Genomic DNA, 21,168 nt, shown 5'->3' on the forward strand with positions numbered 1-21,168 from the left:
AAAGGACTCTGCTCTGGTGTACTTGGGTGAAGGGCATCTGAACAGGTCCTGGGAGATGTCAGAAAGCTTCAGAGTTTAGGGATTGGGTAGAAGACCTGGATGGGGAACAGACTGCTGTCAGGGAATCTCGTTTTCTTCGCCCAGGCTCAGGGCGCTCGGCCACGCCCCTCCCTCGTTTCCTAGCAACCAGCTCCGGACCCGCGCTCCTCCTCAGGCCGTCACTTCCGCTCCGCGACAGGAAGTAGGGTCAGAGCCGGCAGCTTTCCCGGGAGTTCAGCGTTCGCAACGTCTGCAGCCGCTGGAATAGCGGAGTTTCCCTGTACCTCGCTGTCTGCCTGTCTCCCGGGTTCCACCTCCCGCGGGTGAGGAGGTCCTCAAGGAGTTAGAGGGTCTCGACGGTCCAGGCCCGCGCGAGAGGAAGGCGAGGCCCGGGAACGCGTGGCAGGCGGGGCGGAGGAGGGGGCTGGCGGGGCGACTCCCTGGGGTCTGGGATCACCTCAGCGTGGCTCGGTGTCTGCCGCGGCCCCGAGAGCTTCCCGCCTCTCCCCCGCGAACCGCCGGGGTCCGGGAGACTGGGACTCCTCTGCGAACCTCCTGCAGGATTCCCTTCTCCCTTCTTTAAAGGAGGACCCCTCGTAGAGAAGACTCGCCGGACTGCTGACTCCCTTCCCCGCCCAGACCCTGAAGTGACCTGCCATGACCTCCGTGTGAGCGAGCGATCGGCTTGTGACACTTCCCAGAGTCCCCCAGGGTAAATGTTTGCACGTGTGCACGGCCGTGTGTACCTGTGTGTTTTCATTTCCTGCAAAATCTGAGCTAGGAGGACCCTGGGCTGTGTTTGGCAAGTCGGTATTTTGGTTTACTTTTCTTTAGCATCTCTACCAGGGGTTCTTCCTTGTTATGGCAAACCAAACGACTCTGTGCCTTCTGTTAGCTGAGTGGGAAGGCACACTGGAATTAGGCTGGGCGGGCTCAGGATATGCTGATTGTTTGGATTTTTTTAGCCCGACCTGTTTGTATCAGGCGATTCTTAGTTAGATTTAAGTTTTTTATGTGTTTGGGTTTTCTATTCAAGACTAAAGGTTCTTCTTGGACAAAGACTGTGTCATATAGTACTTTTGTAACTCTTAGAGCCCCAGCATAATACTGAACACATTAGTAAAGGCTCATTAAGTTTTAAATTTAAATATCATAAAATACACATTCTAACATTTTCAACTTAATAGAGATGGGGCCTATTTACATATAAGTCAGCTCCTGGAAAGGACAATGTAAAATAACAAGATCTTTTAAGATAAATATGTCTGAAATTTAGAAGCTGCCCAGAAGGCTAAGTACAGTGCTCTCGGTGGAAGAGAAATATGGTATATCTATCTTATAGGAAGAGGCCACACAAATAATGGTGTTTCATTGCTTGTTTCTTTTCTTTTTCTCTTTCCTTCCTTTTTTTTTTTTTTTTTTTTTAAAATAGGTGTTGTATCCTAACTTACTGAGGTGCTTGCTGCCATTATGGGAAACCAGCTCGCCGGCATTGCTCCCTCCCAGATCCTTTCTGTGGAGAGTTATTTCTCAGACATCCATGACTTTGAATATGATAAGAGTCTGGGGAGTACTCGGTTCTTTAAAGTTGCTCGAGCGAAACACCGAGAAGGCCTGGTGGTTGTGAAGGTCTTTGCAATTCAGGATCCCACGTTGCCTCTAACCAGCTACAAACAAGAGCTTGAGGAACTGAAAATCAGGCTTCATTCTGCACAGAACTGCCTGCCATTCCAGAAAGCAGCAGAAAAAGCATCTGAGAAGGCAGCCATGCTCTTCAGGCAGTATGTGCGAGACAACCTCTATGATCGCATCAGCACCCGTCCGTTCTTAAATAACATTGAGAAGCGCTGGATCGCTTTCCAGATCCTCACAGCCGTGGACCAAGCACACAAATCTGGAGTCCGTCATGGGGACATCAAGACTGAGAATGTGATGGTCACCAGTTGGAATTGGGTCCTTCTAACTGATTTTGCCAGTTTTAAACCCACTTATCTTCCAGAGGACAACCCAGCAGATTTCAACTATTTTTTTGACACTTCACGGAGGAGAACTTGTTATATTGCTCCTGAACGTTTTGTTGATGGTGGATTGTTTGCCACTGAGTTAGAATATATGAGAGATCCTTCAACTCCACTTGTAGACTTAAATAGCAATCAGAGAACAAGAGGAGAGTTGAAGCGAGCAATGGATATCTTTTCAGCAGGTATGTGAGTTGGTCAAATTTGCTAGGGTGGGAGTGTGCATTTATTTTAACTCTTGAACATAGAAAATTAATTTTTTTGGTAAATCCTCCTGCACTTTTCAGATAGTTGCAGTATTCTTTCACTGGACGTGTTTCAGTACCTAGAAAATCCAAAGAGTGGTCTACTCATTCAGATGTTTAAGGAATATTTGAATTCTCTCTTCTGTATATGTCAGGCACTGTCTTAAGTGCTAGAGACGTAGATGGGTAATTACGTTTCTTTTTTCAGGGTGCTTACACTTTAATGGGGAGATAGATATGATATTGAAAAAAGACATTTCAGTGCACTGTGGTTTGCTGTGGTGGTGATAAGCTTAGGCTGCTGTTACAGGAATGTATGGATACTTAAATGAATCTCTGTGGTGGTGATGGGTAGAGTGGCAGGATCAGGAAAGGCATCTCTATTGGAAGGAAGGTATTTAAACTGAGACCTGAAAGGTGATTGGGAGCTAGCTATGGGAAGAGTAGTTTGTTTCAGGCAGAGGGTGTTGCTTATATGAAGACTTGAAGACCAGAGCATGATGCATTGATTTATTAGGGGACTTTAAGTACTTTAGTACATCTGGAACGTAGGGTGTGAGGTAAGCAAGGCCCAGATCAGAAGGGGTCTGCTATGCCCATGCTAGTCTATAGGGACATTATCAGATATGTGTTTTAGACAAAACACTGACTGTAGCAGGAGATAGGAAAACCAGTTAGTGGTCAGCTGCCACAATTCAGGTAAGAAATGGTGCTGACTGGTTTCAAGTTGTGACAGTTGGAGAAGGAGTGGAGAAAAGTAATGCTTAAGAGATAATTAGTGGGTAGAATTGTTAGGATTTGATTGGAGGATCAAGAACACTCCTGTTCCCCCGGCTTGGGAAACCAGGGGGATGGTGATACCAGTCACTGAGCTAGGAGACACACGAGGAGGAACAGATAGGCGGTGGGAAGATGCTGAGGTCTGTATTAGATGTTGAGTTGAAGGTGTCAGGGGATATGCAGGGGAAGATGTGTGACAGGCAGTTGTTACAAAGGTTTGGTACATGGAGATGTGGGGTGGAGATGGAGATTTGGTAGTTATCAGGAAATAGGTAGTAGTTACTGTAGCCAAGGGAATGCGTTTCTAGTTGGGGAGTTTGTGGAGAAACTGGTGTGTTAGTTTCTGCTTTCCACCCTCCCTATCCCACCCCTCTAGGTGGTCACAAACCACCTAGCTGATCTCCCTGTGCTATGCGGCTGCTTCCCACTAGCTATCTATTTTACGTTTGGTAGTGTATATATGTCCAGAAGTGATTCTTAAGTGTTTTTGGCTCCCCTTAAAGACTTTGATGAAACCAGGGACCTCCTTCTTTGGAAAAAAGTACCATACATTCATATACATTACATACACAGACCACATGAAGCTTGGTCATGGATTGTAGGCTATCTATGAACTTCTGGAGGAGAAGTGGGCTGAGGATGGTATCCTGAGGAGTACCATATGAATTCTAGCATCACTGCCATTTTTTGTAAATTTTGCAAAGGTTGGCTTTAATCTTTTTCTCACCTGTAGGTTTCCTACAAAGAAAACATAAATTGAATTGTATTTTAGATTATTTAGGAAAAGTGATATAATTAATGAAGAAATGTATTTCATCTAGGGGAACAAATGAGCTTTGTTACACAGGATTGTACCTCTCTCTGTTGGTCTGTTCAGCTCACTAGTCTATGTCCCAAGGTAATACTGAGGGAGGGTATTTTTGATGAGGTGGGGTAGCTTCCACACTGTAAATATAACAAGATTAGAAATGTAATCCATCAGTCCCAACCTGATCAGTGAATTTATCTAAATTTTTCTTGAACTATTTTTACCTTTTAAACTTACTGTTATGTAAATAGGACTCCTCCAGCTTAGAAATGTGATCACTTTCTAGCTTCAGCGGATCATTTGTAGCTTTTTTTTTTTTTTTTTTTTTATAATCGACAAGTTTATTATCAAGAAACTTCGGTAGGTTTTTTAAAAGGCTGTGTTGGTTTTACAAGACTGAAAGATGACAATTCATGACAGGACAAATATAAACAAGGATAATTAAAATATTAAATACCATCTAAATTAAAAGACCATAATTCAAATTAATTATAATCTTTGTGTCTTGTTAGAATCAGCTGTACAGTTACCCGTCATGAAATTCACCTCACCAACTCATGAAGACTACAAAGCCTCACTACTGTAGCTTTTTTAAAAGTAAAATTGAGGTATAATTGACATATAACATTAGTTTCAGGTGTACAACATAATGATTTGATATTTGTATGTGTTGGGAAATGATCACTACAAGTGTAGTTAACATCTGTCACCATATGTAGTTACAAATTTTTTTTTTTCTTGTGGGTGAGAACTTTTGAAATCTACCCTCTTAGCAACTATAGTCACCTTGCCCTGCATTCCATCTCCATGACTTATTTATTTTATAACTGGAAGTTTGTTATAGTTTTAAAATTTCAGGGATTGATGAAGAGTTTATATTTATCTTTTCTGTGTGCATTATAGTCATTATAGTTTTGTGAAGTTCAACAGAATTCTTACTTAGCATTTGTTTTTCCAGACTAAAGAGCTCTACATTGTTTTGGCTGAAGATTTCATTTCTTTCATTTCTTTGAAAGAGGTGGATGGGATCTCTTCACCTCCCACTGCTCCTAAGATTTGATTTAGGCCCTTTGGGTTTGAATGTTAGGCTCTCTGGGTTTGAATGTTACTTTTCCCCATCCTAAGGCCTATCCATGGTTCCTGGCTGCTAGTTTGGGAGAAGTGTATATATTCCCTGTCTCTGGTCATATATATGGGCAGAGCCTTGTTTGCTGGAGATCTTTCATTCATTCACTTGACAAGTATTTGAGTGCCTATTAGGTGTAAGGCACTGTTGTGTAGGTGTTGGGAACACACCTGTGAACAATACTGATAGAGTTTCTGCACTCATGGAGCTTGCATTCTAAGTGTGGGCAGGGAGAGAGAATAAAAAGGTCAATAAGTTAGAAAGTTAATTTTGATTAGTGATAAGTGCTGTGATGAAGTGCTGTGATTTCTAAGTGGATGACAAGGGCTGGTAGATGAAATGAAGGCCTCCCCTGAAGGTGACATTGATATGAGATCTGAATGATAAAGAAGGACTCAGTGATGATAAAGGCAACTTGAATAAATTGTTCTATAGAGAAATACCAACCCATAACACCTCTTCCAGAATACCATTTTAAAAGTTGCAAGAAAGGGGACTTCCCCGGCGGTCCAGTGGTTAAGACTCTGAGCTTCCACTGCAGGGAGCATGGGTTCCATCCCTGGTCAGGGAAATAAGATCCTGTGTGGTGCGTGATGCATCCAAAAAATTAAAAAAAAAAAAAAAGTTGCAAGAAAAAAAATCCTGTATTTACCTCTGTATTAGTTTACTAGGGATGACATGACAAAATACTCCAGGCTGGGTAGCTTAAACAAAAATTTATTTTCCCTCAGTTCTGGAAAGTTCCCTCAGAGCCTGGAAGTCCAAGATCAAGGTGCCAGCAGGGTTGATTTCTCTTGAGCCCTCGCTCTTTGAGTTCCAGGTGGCCACTTTTCCCCTGGTGTTCCTTCCTCTTATAAGGACACCAGTCATAATGGATTAGGGCCCCACCTTTATGACCTCATTTAACCTTAATTACCTCTTTAAAGGCTCTGTCTCCAAATAGTCACATTCTAAGGTGTTAGGGCTTCAACATAGGAATTTAGGGGGGTGGTGAGGGATGTAGTTCAGTCTGTAAACAATCTCCATTTAGTTGTAAATAAATGTTCTTTATTTTTACAGTATTTGGAAATAATTTCAAACTTAAAAACTTGCAAAAATAAAAATAGTACATAGATCCTACATAAATCGTTTACCCAAATTCACCTGTTGTTAACGTCTTGTTCCAATTGCTTTATCACTTATACCTTTTCTCTGCACTCTGTACCCCACACTCCCCACCCTTCCTCCCCACCCCTCCATGGCCCTTTGCCCCAAATACTTTAGTATTTCCTAAGACCCCAGTATTCTCTTACATAAAGCTTATGTAACTGTATGTTGCAGTTACCAACTGCAGTGAATTTAACATTGATAGAATTATTTACACTTTTTATTCTAATTTTGTATTTGACCCAGTAACGTCCTTTATAGCATTTTTCCTCCTCCAGGACACGACCCAGTCTAGGGTCAGGCATTTAGTTGTCATGTCTCTTTAGCTTCCTTTAATCTGGAACATTTTCACAGTCTTTCTTTGTCATTATGACATTGACATTTTTTGAAGAATACCTCTCCCCTTAAATTTTTAAAAATTATTTTTATACTCTTTATTTAAAATAATAGACTCATAGTAAGTCGCAAAAATAATGAAGAACCCTTCACACAGCTACCCCCAGTGACATCTTATATGACTGTAGTACCATATCAGAATCAGGAGTTGACATTGGTGCATTACTGTTAACTAGACTTACACCTTATTTAGTTTTCACCAGCTTTTACCTGCACTGTGTGTACGCACTCGGCCTCACCTCTTTCTTTTTCAATAGAATGGTCCTCATTTTGTATGTATCCTGTTTCCTTGTGATTAGATTCAGGTTATTCATTCTAAGTAGGAATACTGTGTAGGTGATGATGTCTTCACAGTATCGTATCTGGAGGCAAATGGTGTCTGTTGGTGATGTTAATTTTGATCACATGGTCAAGTTCTTGCCCAATTTCTCCCCTGTAGTTACTTTTTGTTTTCTTAATCCCTTGCAACTAATAAGCAACCTGTGGGAAGAAACTTTAAGACCATGCAAATATCCTGCCAGTCATCACAGTTTCCTCTTTGATTTGGTGTCTGTTGATCATTCTTGCCTGATCCAGTCTTTACTATGATGGTTGCAAAATGATGATCTTCCAACTCCAGCACTACCTCCACATTTACCAGTAGGCCCTCAGCATTCTTGTGTGCTCAAGTGTCCTGTCTTTCCCCTCATTTATTTATTATTATTGGTATGGACTCTTTAATTCCTGTATGAAGTTTGCTAATATTTTTTGGAGGATTTTTATCTATATTCATCAGGGATTGGTCTGTAGTTTGCTTTACTTGTGATGACTTTGGTTTGCTACTAGGGTAATACTGGCCTCATAGAATGACTTGGGAAGTGTTCCTCCTCTTCTGTTTTTGGAATTTGCCAAGGATTGGTGTTAATTATTTTAATGTTTGACAGAATTCACCTGTTAAGCCATGTTGGCTTAGGTTTTTCTTTGTGCAAAGTTTTTCATTACTAATTCAGTCTCTTTAAAAGGTCTATTCAGATTTTCTTTCTTTTTAAGTCACCTTTGGTGATCTTTATCTTTCTAGGAATCTTTCCATTTCATATAGTTTATCTGTTTTTTGGCATACATTTGTTTAAAGTATTCCCTTATAATTCTTTTCATTTCTGTGAGGTTGGTAGTAATGTCGCCTTTTTCGTACCTGATTTTCATAGTTTGAGTCATCTCTCTTCTTAGAAAAGCTTGTCAATTCTGTTGAGCTTTTCAAAGCACCAACTTTTGGTTTTGTTGATGTTCTCTATTGTATTTTATTCTCTGTTTCATAAATTTTCACCCCAATATCTATTGTTCCTTTCTTTTTGCTTTGGTTTTAGTTTGCTTCTTAAGGTTATTGTTGGTTTTTTTAAAAAATTAATTTATTTTATGTATTTATTTTTGGCTGCGTTGGGTCTTTGTTGCTGCGCACGGGCTTTCTCTAATTGCGGCGACCAGGGGCTACTCTTTGTTGTGGTGTGCGGGCTTCTCATTGTGGTGGCTTCTCTTGTTGTGGAGCACGGGCTCGAGGCGTGTGGGCTTCAGTAGTTGCAGCACACGGGCTCTAGTTGTGGCTTGTGGGCTCTAGAGCACAGGCTCAGTAGTTGTGGTGCACAGGCTTTGTTGCTCCGTGGCATGTGGGATCTTCCCAGGCCAGGGTTCGAACCTGTGTCCCCTGCATTGGCAGGCAGATTCTCAACCACTGCGCCACCAGGGAAACCCTAAGTTATTGTTTTGAGCTCTTATAAAATAGGTGTTTATAGTTATACATTTTCTCTAAATGCTGCTTTACTTGCATCCCATACATTTTTGTATGTTGCTTTTGTTTTCATTCATCTCAAAGTATTTTCTAATTTTCCTTTGATCATTGGTTATTTGAGTGTGTTGTTTAATTTCTACATATTTGTTAATTTTTCAGATTTTCTTCTGTTACTGATTTTTTTCATTCCATTGTGGTTTGAAGGATGTAATTTGTATGATTTCAGTCCTTTTAAATTCATTGAAGCTTGTTTTATGGTCTAGCATATGATTTCATCTGGAGAGTGTTCCACATGTACTTGAGAAGAGTTTTGTATTCTGTTGTTAGATGGCGTGTTCCTTTGATGTCTGTTAGATCTGGTTTATAATATTGTTCAGTTCTTCTATTTCCTTCTTGCTTAAGGTGTTCTTAATAGCTATTTTAGTTTTTTATTCTAAAACTTGACACTGTATGGATAGAAATTAAGAAATTTATTGAGTGTTTATTATGTATCAGGAGCTGTCTTAGTTGCTGGAGTTTTTTCAGTGAACAAAATAGACAAAAATCCTTTATGGAGTCTGCATTCTAGTGGGTATATGGACAATAAAGAAATAAATACATACAATATGTAATGTGGCATTTGGTGATGTGGGGAAAAACAGCAGGGAAAGGGGAAGGGGAATGTGTTAGATAACGAGTGTGGGGTAGTTGTAGTGGGGGGGCTTGGAATTTTAAACTGGGCATTCAAGAAATGCCTTACTGCTAAGATGACATTTGATTCAAGGTCTAAAGGAAGTTTAGGTGTAAGCCATGAGGGTGCTTGGGGGTATAGTATTCCAGGCAGAGGGACCAACACATGCAAAGGCTGTGACTAAGGTTGTTTAAGGATCTCCTTAAGATTTTTAAAATGCATGTCATATACTGATCAGTGAAACTGCTTTGTCTTTTTGGGAATGTAGTTGCTTTATTTATTCCTTGTTTGAAGATTATGTAAGTGCAAAATGAAAGGTATCCCTCTTTCCTTCTCTAATCTTACAGCCACACTTCTTAGCACTTCTCATTTTATAAGTGTGTCTGTTCACTGGTTTACTTTCTTTCTTTCTTCCTAGAATTAAAGCTTCATGAGGGCAGAGTTTTTATCTGTTTTATGCACTGAGTCTAGTGTGTGGTAAACACCTGATAACTTTTTGTTTAATGATGAATAAATGAGTTGTCAGATGTTACTTCTCAGTAGTTTCTTATAAACTTAATATTTTATAAATTCATATTTTGAAAGAATACTTTCTTATGGCTTTTAATCTATCTTTGTATCTCTGAATGTATGTGTGTATATAACATGTGTAATTGTTTTCATTTATAGAACCAGGAAGTAATTTTATTTGATTTAATTTTTTTTAAGAAGGAGAAAAATTAAATAGGCCTTTTTTGACTTCATACTTTTAGAAACTGATGATTAGGCAATAGACATTTTTCCTGTCTTGCTGGATTGTAGTTGTATGTTGCATTAAACATTTTAATTCGGTTTACTTTGAGTTTTGCATCTTGAGTTTTATGAATTCTCTGAATTCTTGATCTGTGTTAATATCTTGCATTTCATTTTTAATGGAATTATATCTGCTATTTTCCAGGTTGCGTGATAGCTGAGCTTTTTACAGAAGGTGTGCCACTGTTTGATCTCTCTCAACTTTTGGCTTACAGAAATGGACAGTTTTTCCCTGAACAGGTGCTGAATAAAATTGAAGATTGCAGTATCAGAGAATTGGTAACTATGCTACAAATATTTCTCACTTTTGCATTAGTCAGTTCTCTGCAATGTTCTGAATTTGGGACAAGCAGTAAAACCCCATGGACTCATATACCAGCCTATTGTTTTTACTTTGTTAGGCAGAAGTGTACAATTTTTTCCCCCTTCTTAGGCACAGAGCTCATTTGACTTTATATTACACACACACACGCACGCATGCACGCACGCACGCATCTTTCCATTATAATATTTAGCTCTGCTTTGGACAGATTTGGAAGGAAGTAAGGAGGTGCTTGGGGGTTAGAGATTGTCCAGGGTAGAGCTTGCTAGTAAGAAATGAAGAGGATAAATATCTAAAATGAGGAGACAGGAAACAGCAACTTGAATGTAATACAGCAGTATAGGGGCATTTCATATAAAAGCAACCAGCTTTGTGTACCTCCCTTGACCCTGAGGGCAGGTCTGGAAGGGGAGCTGTAGAATCACGCATTAGTTTAGCAGAACAGATGTGAGGAATTCTTTGGGAGGTCACGTAAGCCATATATCCACAGTACTGTTTGAGGGGATCTTTTCTAAGTCAATCAATACAGTAAGTGATGCATATGATGATGACTCTGAGCCACGGAAAGGTTATGTATATTTAAAATATTCTTTAGTAAAAAAAAAAAAAATATTCTTTAGTAAGGTAGGGAAACATGCATTTTGATTTCTATTACGAATGGCAAATATTAAGAAATAAGATGCTCCAGAGGAAGCCAATTTAGTTCACGTTCAGTGAACAGTACACTGGATTAGGAGTTGGCATACCTGGCTGTTCTAGGTGTGGCACTCATTATCATGTTGTGTTGGCTAATTAACTTTATGAATTTGGGCCTCCTTTTCTTAACTGTGAAAGGAGTGAATCTGACTAATTTTTAAGGCTAATCCTCTTTATGTGTCTGGCCCATCTGGAGTATGTTAATACATGATTCCTTGTTGCTTCATAGGATGATAGTAGATTCATATATTACTCAGTAGTCAGGTTCTGAAAGTAGTTTGAAAGATAAAGATTAGAAAGAGTCAGAATTACCTCAAATATCCTTTAAATCATATGTTAAGTTGCAGTTGTAGCTTTCATTTGATTTAATTTTCTGTTCTCAAATCTATTTTTTACTCCCTTTCTTGCCTTGGTATAGGTAACTCAGATGATTCACCGGGAACCAGATAAACGTTTAGAGGCAGAAGATTACTTAAAGCAGCAGCGTGGCAATGCCTTTCCTGAAATATTTTACACTTTCCTTCAGCCCTACATGGCCCAGTTTGCCAAGGAAACATTTCTTTCTGCAGATGAGCGTATTCTGGTTATAAGGAAGGATTTGGGCAACATTATCCACAATCTCTGTGGACATGATCTGCCAGAGAAAGCAGAAGGAGAGCCTAAGGAAAATGGGCTGGTTATCTTGGTGTCAGTTATAACGTCCTGCCTACAGACCCTTAAATATTGTGATTCCAAGCTTGCTGCTCTGGAACTTATTCTTCATTTGGCCCCAAGACTAAGTGTAGAAATTCTTTTGGATCGTATTACTCCATATCTTTTGCATTTCAGCAGTGACTCTGTTCCTAGAGTGAGGGCTGAAGCCTTGAGGACGTTGACCAAAGTTCTTGCTCTTGTCAAAGAGGTTCCTCGCAATGATGTTAACATCTACCCGGAATATATTCTGCCAGGCATAGCCCACTTAGCCCAGGATGATGCTACTATTGTTAGACTAGCCTATGCTGGTAAGAGCTTATTGTCAAAGTAATAACCACTCATATTTTTGAAGTTAGTGACTATAATACCTCTTGTTTCTCTGACATCTTTGGGAATTCCAAGAGTGAACTTTGGTCCTTGAACTATTTGTGTACATTTTAATAATATTTATAGCCGATCTGTTCCTGGAACTCAAGCTTTGTGTGTATCCTTATTTTTGAGGTTATCAGAATTATTAAGTGAAAAATATATAATACCAGAATCTTATGATTTTACTGGGAGTATTATTATTATTATTATTTTTAGTCCAAAGCTTGGGAAGCAGAGCAGCAGTTTTTTTTGTTTTTTTTTTAAATTTTATTTATTTATTTATGACTGTGTTGGGTCTTTGTTTCTGTGTGAGGGCTTTCTCCAGTTGCGGCAAGTGGGGGCCACTCTTCATCACGGTGCACGGGCCTCTCACTATCGTGGCCTCTCTTGTTGCGGAGCACAGGCTCCAGACGCGCAGTCTCAGTAGTTGTGGCTCATGGGGCCTAGTTGCTCCATGGCATGTGGTATCTTCCCAGACCAGGGCTCGAACCCGTGTCCCCTGCAGTGGCAGGCAGATTCTCAACGACTGTGCCACCAGGGAAGCCCTGGGAGTATTATATTTAATTTGGAGTAAGACTAATGTTCACAAGTATGTGCTTCAGGTCTAGTGTCTTTAGGCCTTTATAAAGTTTCTCTGAACAAATACGTTTGTTTGAATATCAGTATTAGGATATAACAGTCTATTGCTGTTGAAAAAGATTAATTTTGCTGGGTAATTTGGTGTTGAAAGGACCTAGCCCGTTTGTTACGTTACTGAATTTTAAGGTCCTTTCAGTTACTATGATACTTAAGAAGTGTGGCTTCTTTGTGATGAGGTGAGTGTGTTATATAACAAACTTACCTGTTTTATTTGTAATTCTCATAAAATAAGTGATACAGATTCGTATTTTTAGCTCCCCAAATTAATTTCGAATGCTTATTTCTGCATGGAAGATGTCATTGAAACATTTACATAATTTCATCATTTATTTTTAAAATGTGATCTTATGGAAATCAGGAATTCTGAGGTCTTTGTAAGTAGTACATAACGTGTGGTGATGATATTGTCTCTTTCTTTGAAAGATACTTGCTTATTAGTTCATTATTTTATGATTTACTTGTCATTATTTTAACAGAATGTGAAAAGTGGTCTTTGGACTCTGTCTTTATGGCTAGGCACATCCGCAAAGTGATTGGTGGTTGTTGGCTTTTTAAAAAATACGTATTTTTAAAAATATTTATCCATCTGCCTATTTATTTATGGTTTCTGATTTCCATAGCTTTATAGGTGTAAATTTTAGGCTTAGAAAATTCAGGATTTCTTTAAGACATATCCAAGTTTATCATTTGGAACAAAGCATGTTTACAATTCACTTGATAAATAGAAATACAGTTGACCCTTGAACAACGTGGACGTCAAGGACGCTGACCCCCCACACAGTTGAAAATCCCCATATAATTTATAGTTAGCCCTCTATCCATGGTTCCACATCTGTGGATTCAATCAACCATGGATTGTGTTATACTGTAGTATGTACTCTTGAAAAAAAATTCGAGTGTTGTTCAAGGATCAACTGTAATTGAACTGGATAAAATTAAATGAAAGAAAAGCTTATGATTTTTAAAAAACAAGCTGTATGTTTAGACTATTATGACCTACTTTTGTCCCAGTGTATCTTGGTCTTTTCTCAATTGTGGTAAGTAGGTAAGGTTCTGATGTGTAGGTACCATATTAACATACTTATATTCAATTTCTAGCAGTCACAGCATAAAAACAATAGCTACTGTTTATTGAAAAATCTGCTTTGTACATACTGCTCAGGGTTGCAAGGGTTAGTTGCAAAAGATATAGAGATTCTAAAATAGGTTCTAGATTCTAAGATTTTAAGATTTGTGTATCTCTTGAAACTGACACTTGGAACAACCTTGAGCAGTAGATGTTATAGTGCCTTCATTTCCCAGCTGAGGAATTGGGGATGGGAGAGGCTAAGGGACACGACCAAAGTGTATCTGGACTAGTTCTTTCTCAGTTCTCAGAGCTGCTGGTCTAGACCTTGATTTTGAAGAAACCTGCTTTTATTTTACCCAAGTGTGCTGGGTCTTAGTGGTAAGAGTCCATGGTAACCCAGGGTCAGTGCCAGGACCTTGCAGTGCCCCATGCCACCCAGCCATGGTGAACCATGGCTTAGTGCATGATAAAGCTGCCTTTTTAGATAGAATCTAAAGTCTCTTTGAACTTGTATGGTTAAGTGTAATTAAACCACACATGTCAGTAATTATAAAAGTTTAAAAATCAATTAAAAATTTCTTTTATAGCATTGTTTTTAAACTCAGAGATGCTGGTCTAGATTTGTTTCTTGTGTCAAGTGAACTGACAAGTGTGTTGTAGTTTATGAACTTAAATGGGGAGATAAACATAGATCTGCTCAGACTTGAGAGGTGCCCCGGAAAGTAAGAGATTTTTCCTAATAAAGATATTTCCACTAAAGTGGGGATATTCATCTAGAACCATCAGGGGATGGTGTAGAATTCTCCCATCTTTAGGGTGAGCAGGCATTGCAGGGTATTAATAACTTGCTTATTTAGAGGTAAATTTTTGTTCTACTCAGAACAGTGTTGAACCTGGCAGCAGTGGGGCATGGGACTCCAGGATGAAGGGAATCGCTGTATTCAATAGACTCAAGAATGTCAGTTATTGTGGGATGCATCTCAATTTCGGAGATGTTAAAAAGTGAAGAAAAAGTGAGTCTTAGAATCAGTAAAATAAGGTAGTTTATGTTCAGTGCTACTCACTGCTGAGAAGGAAAAGAGTGCAGTCTTTGCGGGTATAGTCGTATATTAGGAAGCATGGAAGTGGGAGGAGAAGAAGGATAGAGGCACAGGAATAAATAAAAATGGAAGGAAGAGGAAAGGATAAGCAAAGAGCAGATATAGCTAACAGCAAGTGTGATAGCAGAACTTAGAAGTAGATACTTTCACAGTGGTGAGGAGTATAAATAGTCTTAATAGATGATCAGAGAGAAAGGAGAAGATACAGACCACTGCAGGAGTGTGACAAACAGTCTGGCGCTTTGGTTCACTAAGAACCTCAGAGTATCACTTGTAAAGCAGTCCAATAAGGGTTGATGCACTTTGGTAATGGTTCTTTGAGATGGATGTGACTCAGTTATGTATGAGGAAACTGAGACTCAGATTGGTTAAGCAGCCAGCTAGTAAGTGCCAAGGTCAAGGTTTAAAAAAAAAAAAAATTAATTTTTGGCTGCGTTGGGTCTTTGTTGCTGCGCGCGGGCTTTCTCTAGTTGCGGCGAGTGAGGACTACTCTTCGTTGCGGTACACGGGCTTCTTATTGTGGTGGCTTCTCTTGTTGCGGAGCACGGCCTCTAGGCGCACGGGCTTCAGTAGTTGTGGCACGCGGGCTCAGTAGCTGTGGCTCGAGGGCTCTAGAGCAGGCTCAGTGGTTGTGGCACACGGGCTTAGTTGCTCCGCGGCATATGGGATCTTCCCAGACCAGGGCTCGAACCCGTGTCCCCTGCATTGGCAGGAGGATTCTTAACCACTGCGCCACCAGGGAAGCCCCCAGGGTCAGGGTTTGAGCCAGGGTCTGTGTGATTCCAAAGGCCAGCTTGATCTGTGATTTTAATGTGAAAATGTGTTTCTCTGTTAGCCTACTGCATATCTCTTACCTGATAAACTGTTTAAAAGGTAGGTCTTTGTGGAAGTATTCAGCTTTTTTTGCCTCAGATGTTTTGAGTGCTATATTTTGGGCTATTTGGTATTTTTTCCCAGTTTTATTGAGATATAATAGACATACATCACTGTATAATTTTAAGGTATAGAGCATAATGGTTTGACTTAAATATATTGTGCAATGATTACTGCAGTGAGTTTAGTTAGCGTCCATCATCTCTTGTAGATATAATAAAAAGAAAAAAAAAAGAAAAAAAAATTTTTTTCCTTGTGATGAGAACTCTTAGGATTTACTCCAATAACTTTCATATATACCATACAGCAACGTTAACTATAGTTATCATGTTGTACATTTCTGTATTTTTTAAAGAAGCTTATGATTTATTATTAAAACAGGTAGTTTGGGTAGAGTTGTCAATTATGAGATTAGTTACTAAAAGTCTGATTAGGTTAAGTGCTAAATTGAAAAGTCCTGCTTTTCTTTAGTCTTAATGATTATTATTTATATGTATTAAGACTTAGGGAAGAAAAGTTGTAAGTATTACACACATTTATGATTATAATTATTATGAATTTTCTTCCTTTTATAGAAAACATAGCTCTGCTGGCAGAAACAGCTTTGAGATTCCTGGAATTAGTACAGTTGAAAAATCTCAGTATGGAAAATGACCCAAATAGTGAAGAAATAGATGAAGTTACACATCCCAGTGGAAATTATGACACAGGTAGTATGATTTTCTGTTATTTAGAATGAATTGCTGATGTGAACTTGCAACAAACTCTCACTTACAATTTTAATGTAAAATGAAAGAATACCAGATTTATAGAGGGAAGGATTCTGCTGTCTGACTGTTCTCTTTCACTCTTATACATTGTTATCTAGCCAGAAAATGACCAACTTGTCACCACAGATTCTAAGCTCAGTAGTTTTTCAGCCAGAATTGGTTTGTGTCAACAGCAAAGCTAGCTGAATTATATAATTCTTACAGAATAAAAGGAAAAAACATTGGAAACACCATAGCCAAAGAATCTAAACCTTTTCTCCTTATGTGAGTATATTTTGAGTGTCCTCAGTCATAAACTGTGTTTCTTTCATACTACCTATGATTTATGTATCAGAACCCACACCTTTTACTGTAAAGGAGCAATGTGATGGTAAATTCTGTGAGGTCAGAGTCCCTGCCTCAAGTTTCTCTACATCCACACAGCTTTTAACAGGCTTTTAATGAATGTTTATTATGTTAAAGATTTAGAAGTCAAATAATGTACTTAGATCTATTTCAAGATGTTTCTAGTTCAGAAAAACTAGAGAAGTCTACTTTTCAGATTTTTATGCTATAGACAACTGTAGTGTCTCAGTTACTTGTTAGAATGGATCATTTTATGCAGCAAATATTATTTGGAGTTGAAGACACTGGAATAATTTTAAACTTATAGAAGGATGTATCACAAAGGAAATCCTCACTTTTTTTCACGGAATTACTTAGGAAATAATACTGTCCTACATCCTATAACCATGTAATTGGACCTTTTAAATAATGAAGCTAGGCATTAAAACTTTTGGGGAGTTAATCTGAAGTTTTTCTTAATGTGAACATAGAATTGTGCCTTTCAGACTGCCTTTTCCCTTGACAGTGGCTGCCCTCATTCGTTTAGTTGGCAGATAATTGTTAAACATAAGCTTTGCATCAGGCAATTCGTGTGCTTGCTGTAAGCACTAGGGATATAGTGGTAAATAAGACAGAAAAGATCCCTGCTCTTGAGATTGTTTCAGTAAGGAAAAGACAAACAGCTAAGTAAATAAATAAATGAAAAGGGGAGGGTAGGTAGGTGATAAGGTCAGAGAAGAAGGCAGTGGCTAGATCATGTAAAGCCTTGTCAGGACTTGCAATGTATTTTCTGGCTTTCTAAAATATAATTAACCGACCTTTAAAAATGCTTTCTCAAAGAATTGCCCTGTACCATCAGATTATATCCTGAACCAGTCCAGTAATTTCAAGTCCTTGATTAAGTTGATCTTATTGGGGCAGTATGATCTCCCTCTGGTGCTTCCCCATAGGTTTTCTTTGAGCCTTATAAATTAACTAGTGAGATAGTAACCATGCCTGTGGCATCTGCTTATTAGGATGTTTTTCAATCTATATTTCATTTTCCCAACTATCCTTCAGAGCTTTGAGTAGTGGAAAAACTTAGTAATTATAGACTTTCTCTGGTGGCTTCTGTAATCATTCTCTTTTCTCCAAGGAGTGAGAAAGACTGGGTCTATATGTTTGGAGAAAAGAAAATTGATCATATTTTTCCTTTTTTTTTAGAGCTCCAAGCCTTACATGAAATGGTCCAGCAGAAAGTTGTCACTTTGCTAAGTGACCCTGAAAATATCGTGAAACAAACCTTAATGGAAAATGGAATAACACGGCTGTGTGTATTCTTTGGACGTCAGAAAGCCAATGATGTTTTATTGTCCCACATGATCACTTTCCTGAATGATAAAAATGATTGGCATCTGCGTGGAGCTTTTTTTGATAGTATAGTTGGTATGTTTTTTGCTTGTTTTTAAATTTATCTTTAAGATTTGAATTATCTTCTCAAACAGATACTTTCATGCAGTCTGAAAGGTGACAGTACTACCAAATTTTATTAGTAATGAAATGAGTTCCTGGTATTTCTGTCTTCATGCTGCTTTTGGTTGATGGAAGTATCTTAGTTGATCAAGGGATTGGTTAATAAAACTGATATACCCTTATAAAGGGATACCATGTGGTCATTAAAAAGTATGTTTTAAAAGAAAATTTGATGACCTGGGAAAGTACCATGAAATATTATTAAAATGACTGAACCCAGTTGTGTAAAGGTAACAATAACAAGTCTGAATATACTAAGATGTGAACAGTGATTATCTCATGTTTGTCAAATTTTCTATAGTAAACATGCATCACTTTTACAGTCGGAGAATAACAAAGTATAATTATGATTGAAAATCAATCTAATTAGAAAGAATTAAAGCTTATAGGCTTTGCTTTTTGTAAACTGAAAATTTGTGAAAAATTAATCAGCTTTTTTCCTACTTTTTCAAAATGTTGCAATTCTTAATTTTCAGATTTATCTAAAGAAGAGAGACATCTTGTATTTTATATGCATATGACTCCTCTTGCATTTAGATTCAAAATTAGAAAGAAATAGACTTTATTTTGGTAGATTGTCATGTTTGACACAAGATTTAATATTTTTCTTTTTGGAGTAATAACTGATCATTTTCCACCTGATTGTACTGACCTTTTCAGTTTTAGTTTGGGTCATTTATGAAATGTTATATGCTAAAGCCGTATTATTAAAATTACCCACTAACCCTTTTTATATCATTTTACACATGATTATAAAGCTTGTCTATTAACTCAAAAGATTTAAAGACTGTTCTGCACACTGGAAAGCTTTGCAGGTATCCAAGCGTTCTCGTGTAGTAGCAGAAGGCTGTAATAGAGTTTAGATTTTGATTTCCAATAATCTGGGAAAGTAACTGCTAAAAGGTTTGCTGTTGGATGTTTTTCCTAAAAAATTAGAAAAGGAAAGAAACTCATATAGCAACAGTATTCCTATTTTTACGAATATTATTGTGTAATGTTTTGGAGAAAAGGGTACTTTCTACTTTTGAAAAGCCTTGAAATTGCTGTTCTTGCTTTGTTATAACTGGAGATTACTGTACCTCCTCTTTTCAGACATCTCTAGTTTGTTTTTAATTTTTACATTAGTTTATTGATTCATGTCAGCCCTCCATCTTGGACTCCATCTAACTCAGTTTCTACATACAGTATGCTTCTCACACCTTTCTGTCTTTCATGCTCTCTTCTTTCAAATAATCTTATTTTTATTTCTTTTCTTGGGAAAAGGTGGTTCTTGGAACTTCATCTATTGGTTAATTCATGTGTATTTTGAAAAATGGCCTTTTTTTCTTTTTTTTTTTGCGGTATGCGGGCCTCTCACTGTTGTGGTCTCCCCCGTTGCGGAGCACAGGCTCCGGACACGCAGGCTCAGCGGCCATGGCTCACAGGCCCAGCCGCTCCGTGGCATGTGGAATCTTCCCAGACCGGGGCACAAACCCGTGTCCCCTGCATCGGCAGGAGGACTCTCAACCACTGTGCCACCAGGGAAGCCCCAAAAATGGCCTTTATGTTAGTTCTTTTTTCATTTTAAAATAATTTTCATTGATTTTTTGTTTGTTTATAAAAGTAACATGTACTTCCTGTAGAAAAATTGGAAAATTCTTGAAGAAAACAAATCCCCTCCAATCCTCTAGCCCACGTACAGCCTCTGTTAATGTTTTGTTTTTTTCTTCCTATGGGTCATCCTTGCCTTCTCCTTCCACCCATCGTCCCGTTCTGCCATCTGTGAGGCACTGTCGTGTGCTGGCTAAGAGCAGGCACTCTTGGTGACAGACTTCTGGGTTCAAGTTCTGGCTTTGTCACCTACTGGTTGTGGTTCTAGGGGAAATCATTTAATCTTTTGTGTGTCTTAGTTTCCCTATCTGTAAAATGGGAATAATAATATTACCTAACTCACTGGTTGTTGCGAAGATAAGATGAATTAACATATGTAATAGTGCCTGGCACATAAGTGCTATGTATGTATTATATTACTTCTTAGTCTTGTTATTTTTTAAACCTTTTTCTAGGAACATATGTATATTCTAAGCATTTTCTCATGTCATTAAAAATTCTTTGAAACCATAATTTAATAGAAATATTTCATTATACAGTTTTATCAAAATTTATTTAACTCTTCTTTTGAATATTTAAATTGTTTTAACTTTCGTCAACCATATATTATACACATAATTATTTACATAAATATTTGCCTGATTATTTTCTTAGGCTAGAAGTCTGAAATTTTAATTACTGAGTTAAATAATATGAACATATTTTTAAAACTTGACACATTTTATAAGCTTTTCAAAAAGATTATATCATTTACTACTCTGATCAGCATTGTTTGATAGTACTGCACAGCCTTCCAGTGTGGAATAGGCTTCAGTCAACCTTTGCCTGTTGGTAGCTTAAAGCAATGACTTGTTTTAGTGTATATTTATTTGCTTATCAGTGAAGGTGAAAAAAATTTCTCATGTTGATTACTCATTCATGTTTCTTACTCTTTGAATTTTTAGTTTATTATTTTGGCCCCTTTTTTGATGGTATTATTCTTTTCTTATTGATTTTTTTCTGAGCCTTTTATATATACATTAAAAACAATAACTTTTTATCTTTTCTATGGCACTTTTCTCAAATAACTTGACTGTTATTTTTTATGTCTTTTAAAATAATTTTAGTGTTGTCTATTTGATCTTTTCCTTTGTGGTTTTTTTTTTTTTTTTACTTTTGTGCTTAAATATTTTCCCATTTCAGAATTAGGTTAATAATTTGTTGGGCGCATGTCTGTTTTGTTTTGCTTTGTTTTAATGCTTTATTTTTTCACATAAAAATAACTGTTTAATTGATCTTTATTTTGGGCTGTGGTATGAGGTGAAATCTAAATTTTTCTCAGAAATATAACCAATTTTCCTAACACTATTTACTAAACATTTCATTTATTTTCCATTGATTTGTGAAGCTTCTGTTATCACCTGTTGCATGCATATATGTTTTAGGGTTA

At 37.9% G+C, this 21,168-nt stretch overlaps 1 protein-coding gene across 3 annotated transcripts in view; it reads left to right on the top strand.

Annotated features, from left to right (window-relative positions):
- The first annotated feature begins 279 nt into the window (after positions 1-279).
- Positions 280-21,168, top strand: part of PIK3R4 (phosphoinositide-3-kinase regulatory subunit 4) — a 74,037-nt gene continuing 53,148 nt past the window's right edge. For all 3 annotated transcript variants that reach the window (XR_009540662.1, XM_060149866.1, XM_060149867.1), the window contains exons 1-6: positions 280-751; positions 1,472-2,242; positions 9,928-10,061; positions 11,219-11,801; positions 16,119-16,253; positions 17,841-18,062. Coding sequence is in view for 2 of the 3 variants with exons in the window: in XM_060149866.1 (XP_060005849.1) it covers positions 1,510-2,242; positions 9,928-10,061; positions 11,219-11,801; positions 16,119-16,253; positions 17,841-18,062 (1,807 nt within the window). In the remaining variant the exon portion in view is untranslated. The remainder of the gene's footprint in view (positions 752-1,471; positions 2,243-9,927; positions 10,062-11,218; positions 11,802-16,118; positions 16,254-17,840; positions 18,063-21,168) is intronic.

The sequence above is a fragment of the Lagenorhynchus albirostris genome, chromosome 5, assembly GCF_949774975.1.
Source record: "Lagenorhynchus albirostris chromosome 5, mLagAlb1.1, whole genome shotgun sequence".
In the NCBI taxonomy this organism is placed as follows: domain Eukaryota; kingdom Metazoa; phylum Chordata; class Mammalia; order Artiodactyla; family Delphinidae; genus Lagenorhynchus; species Lagenorhynchus albirostris.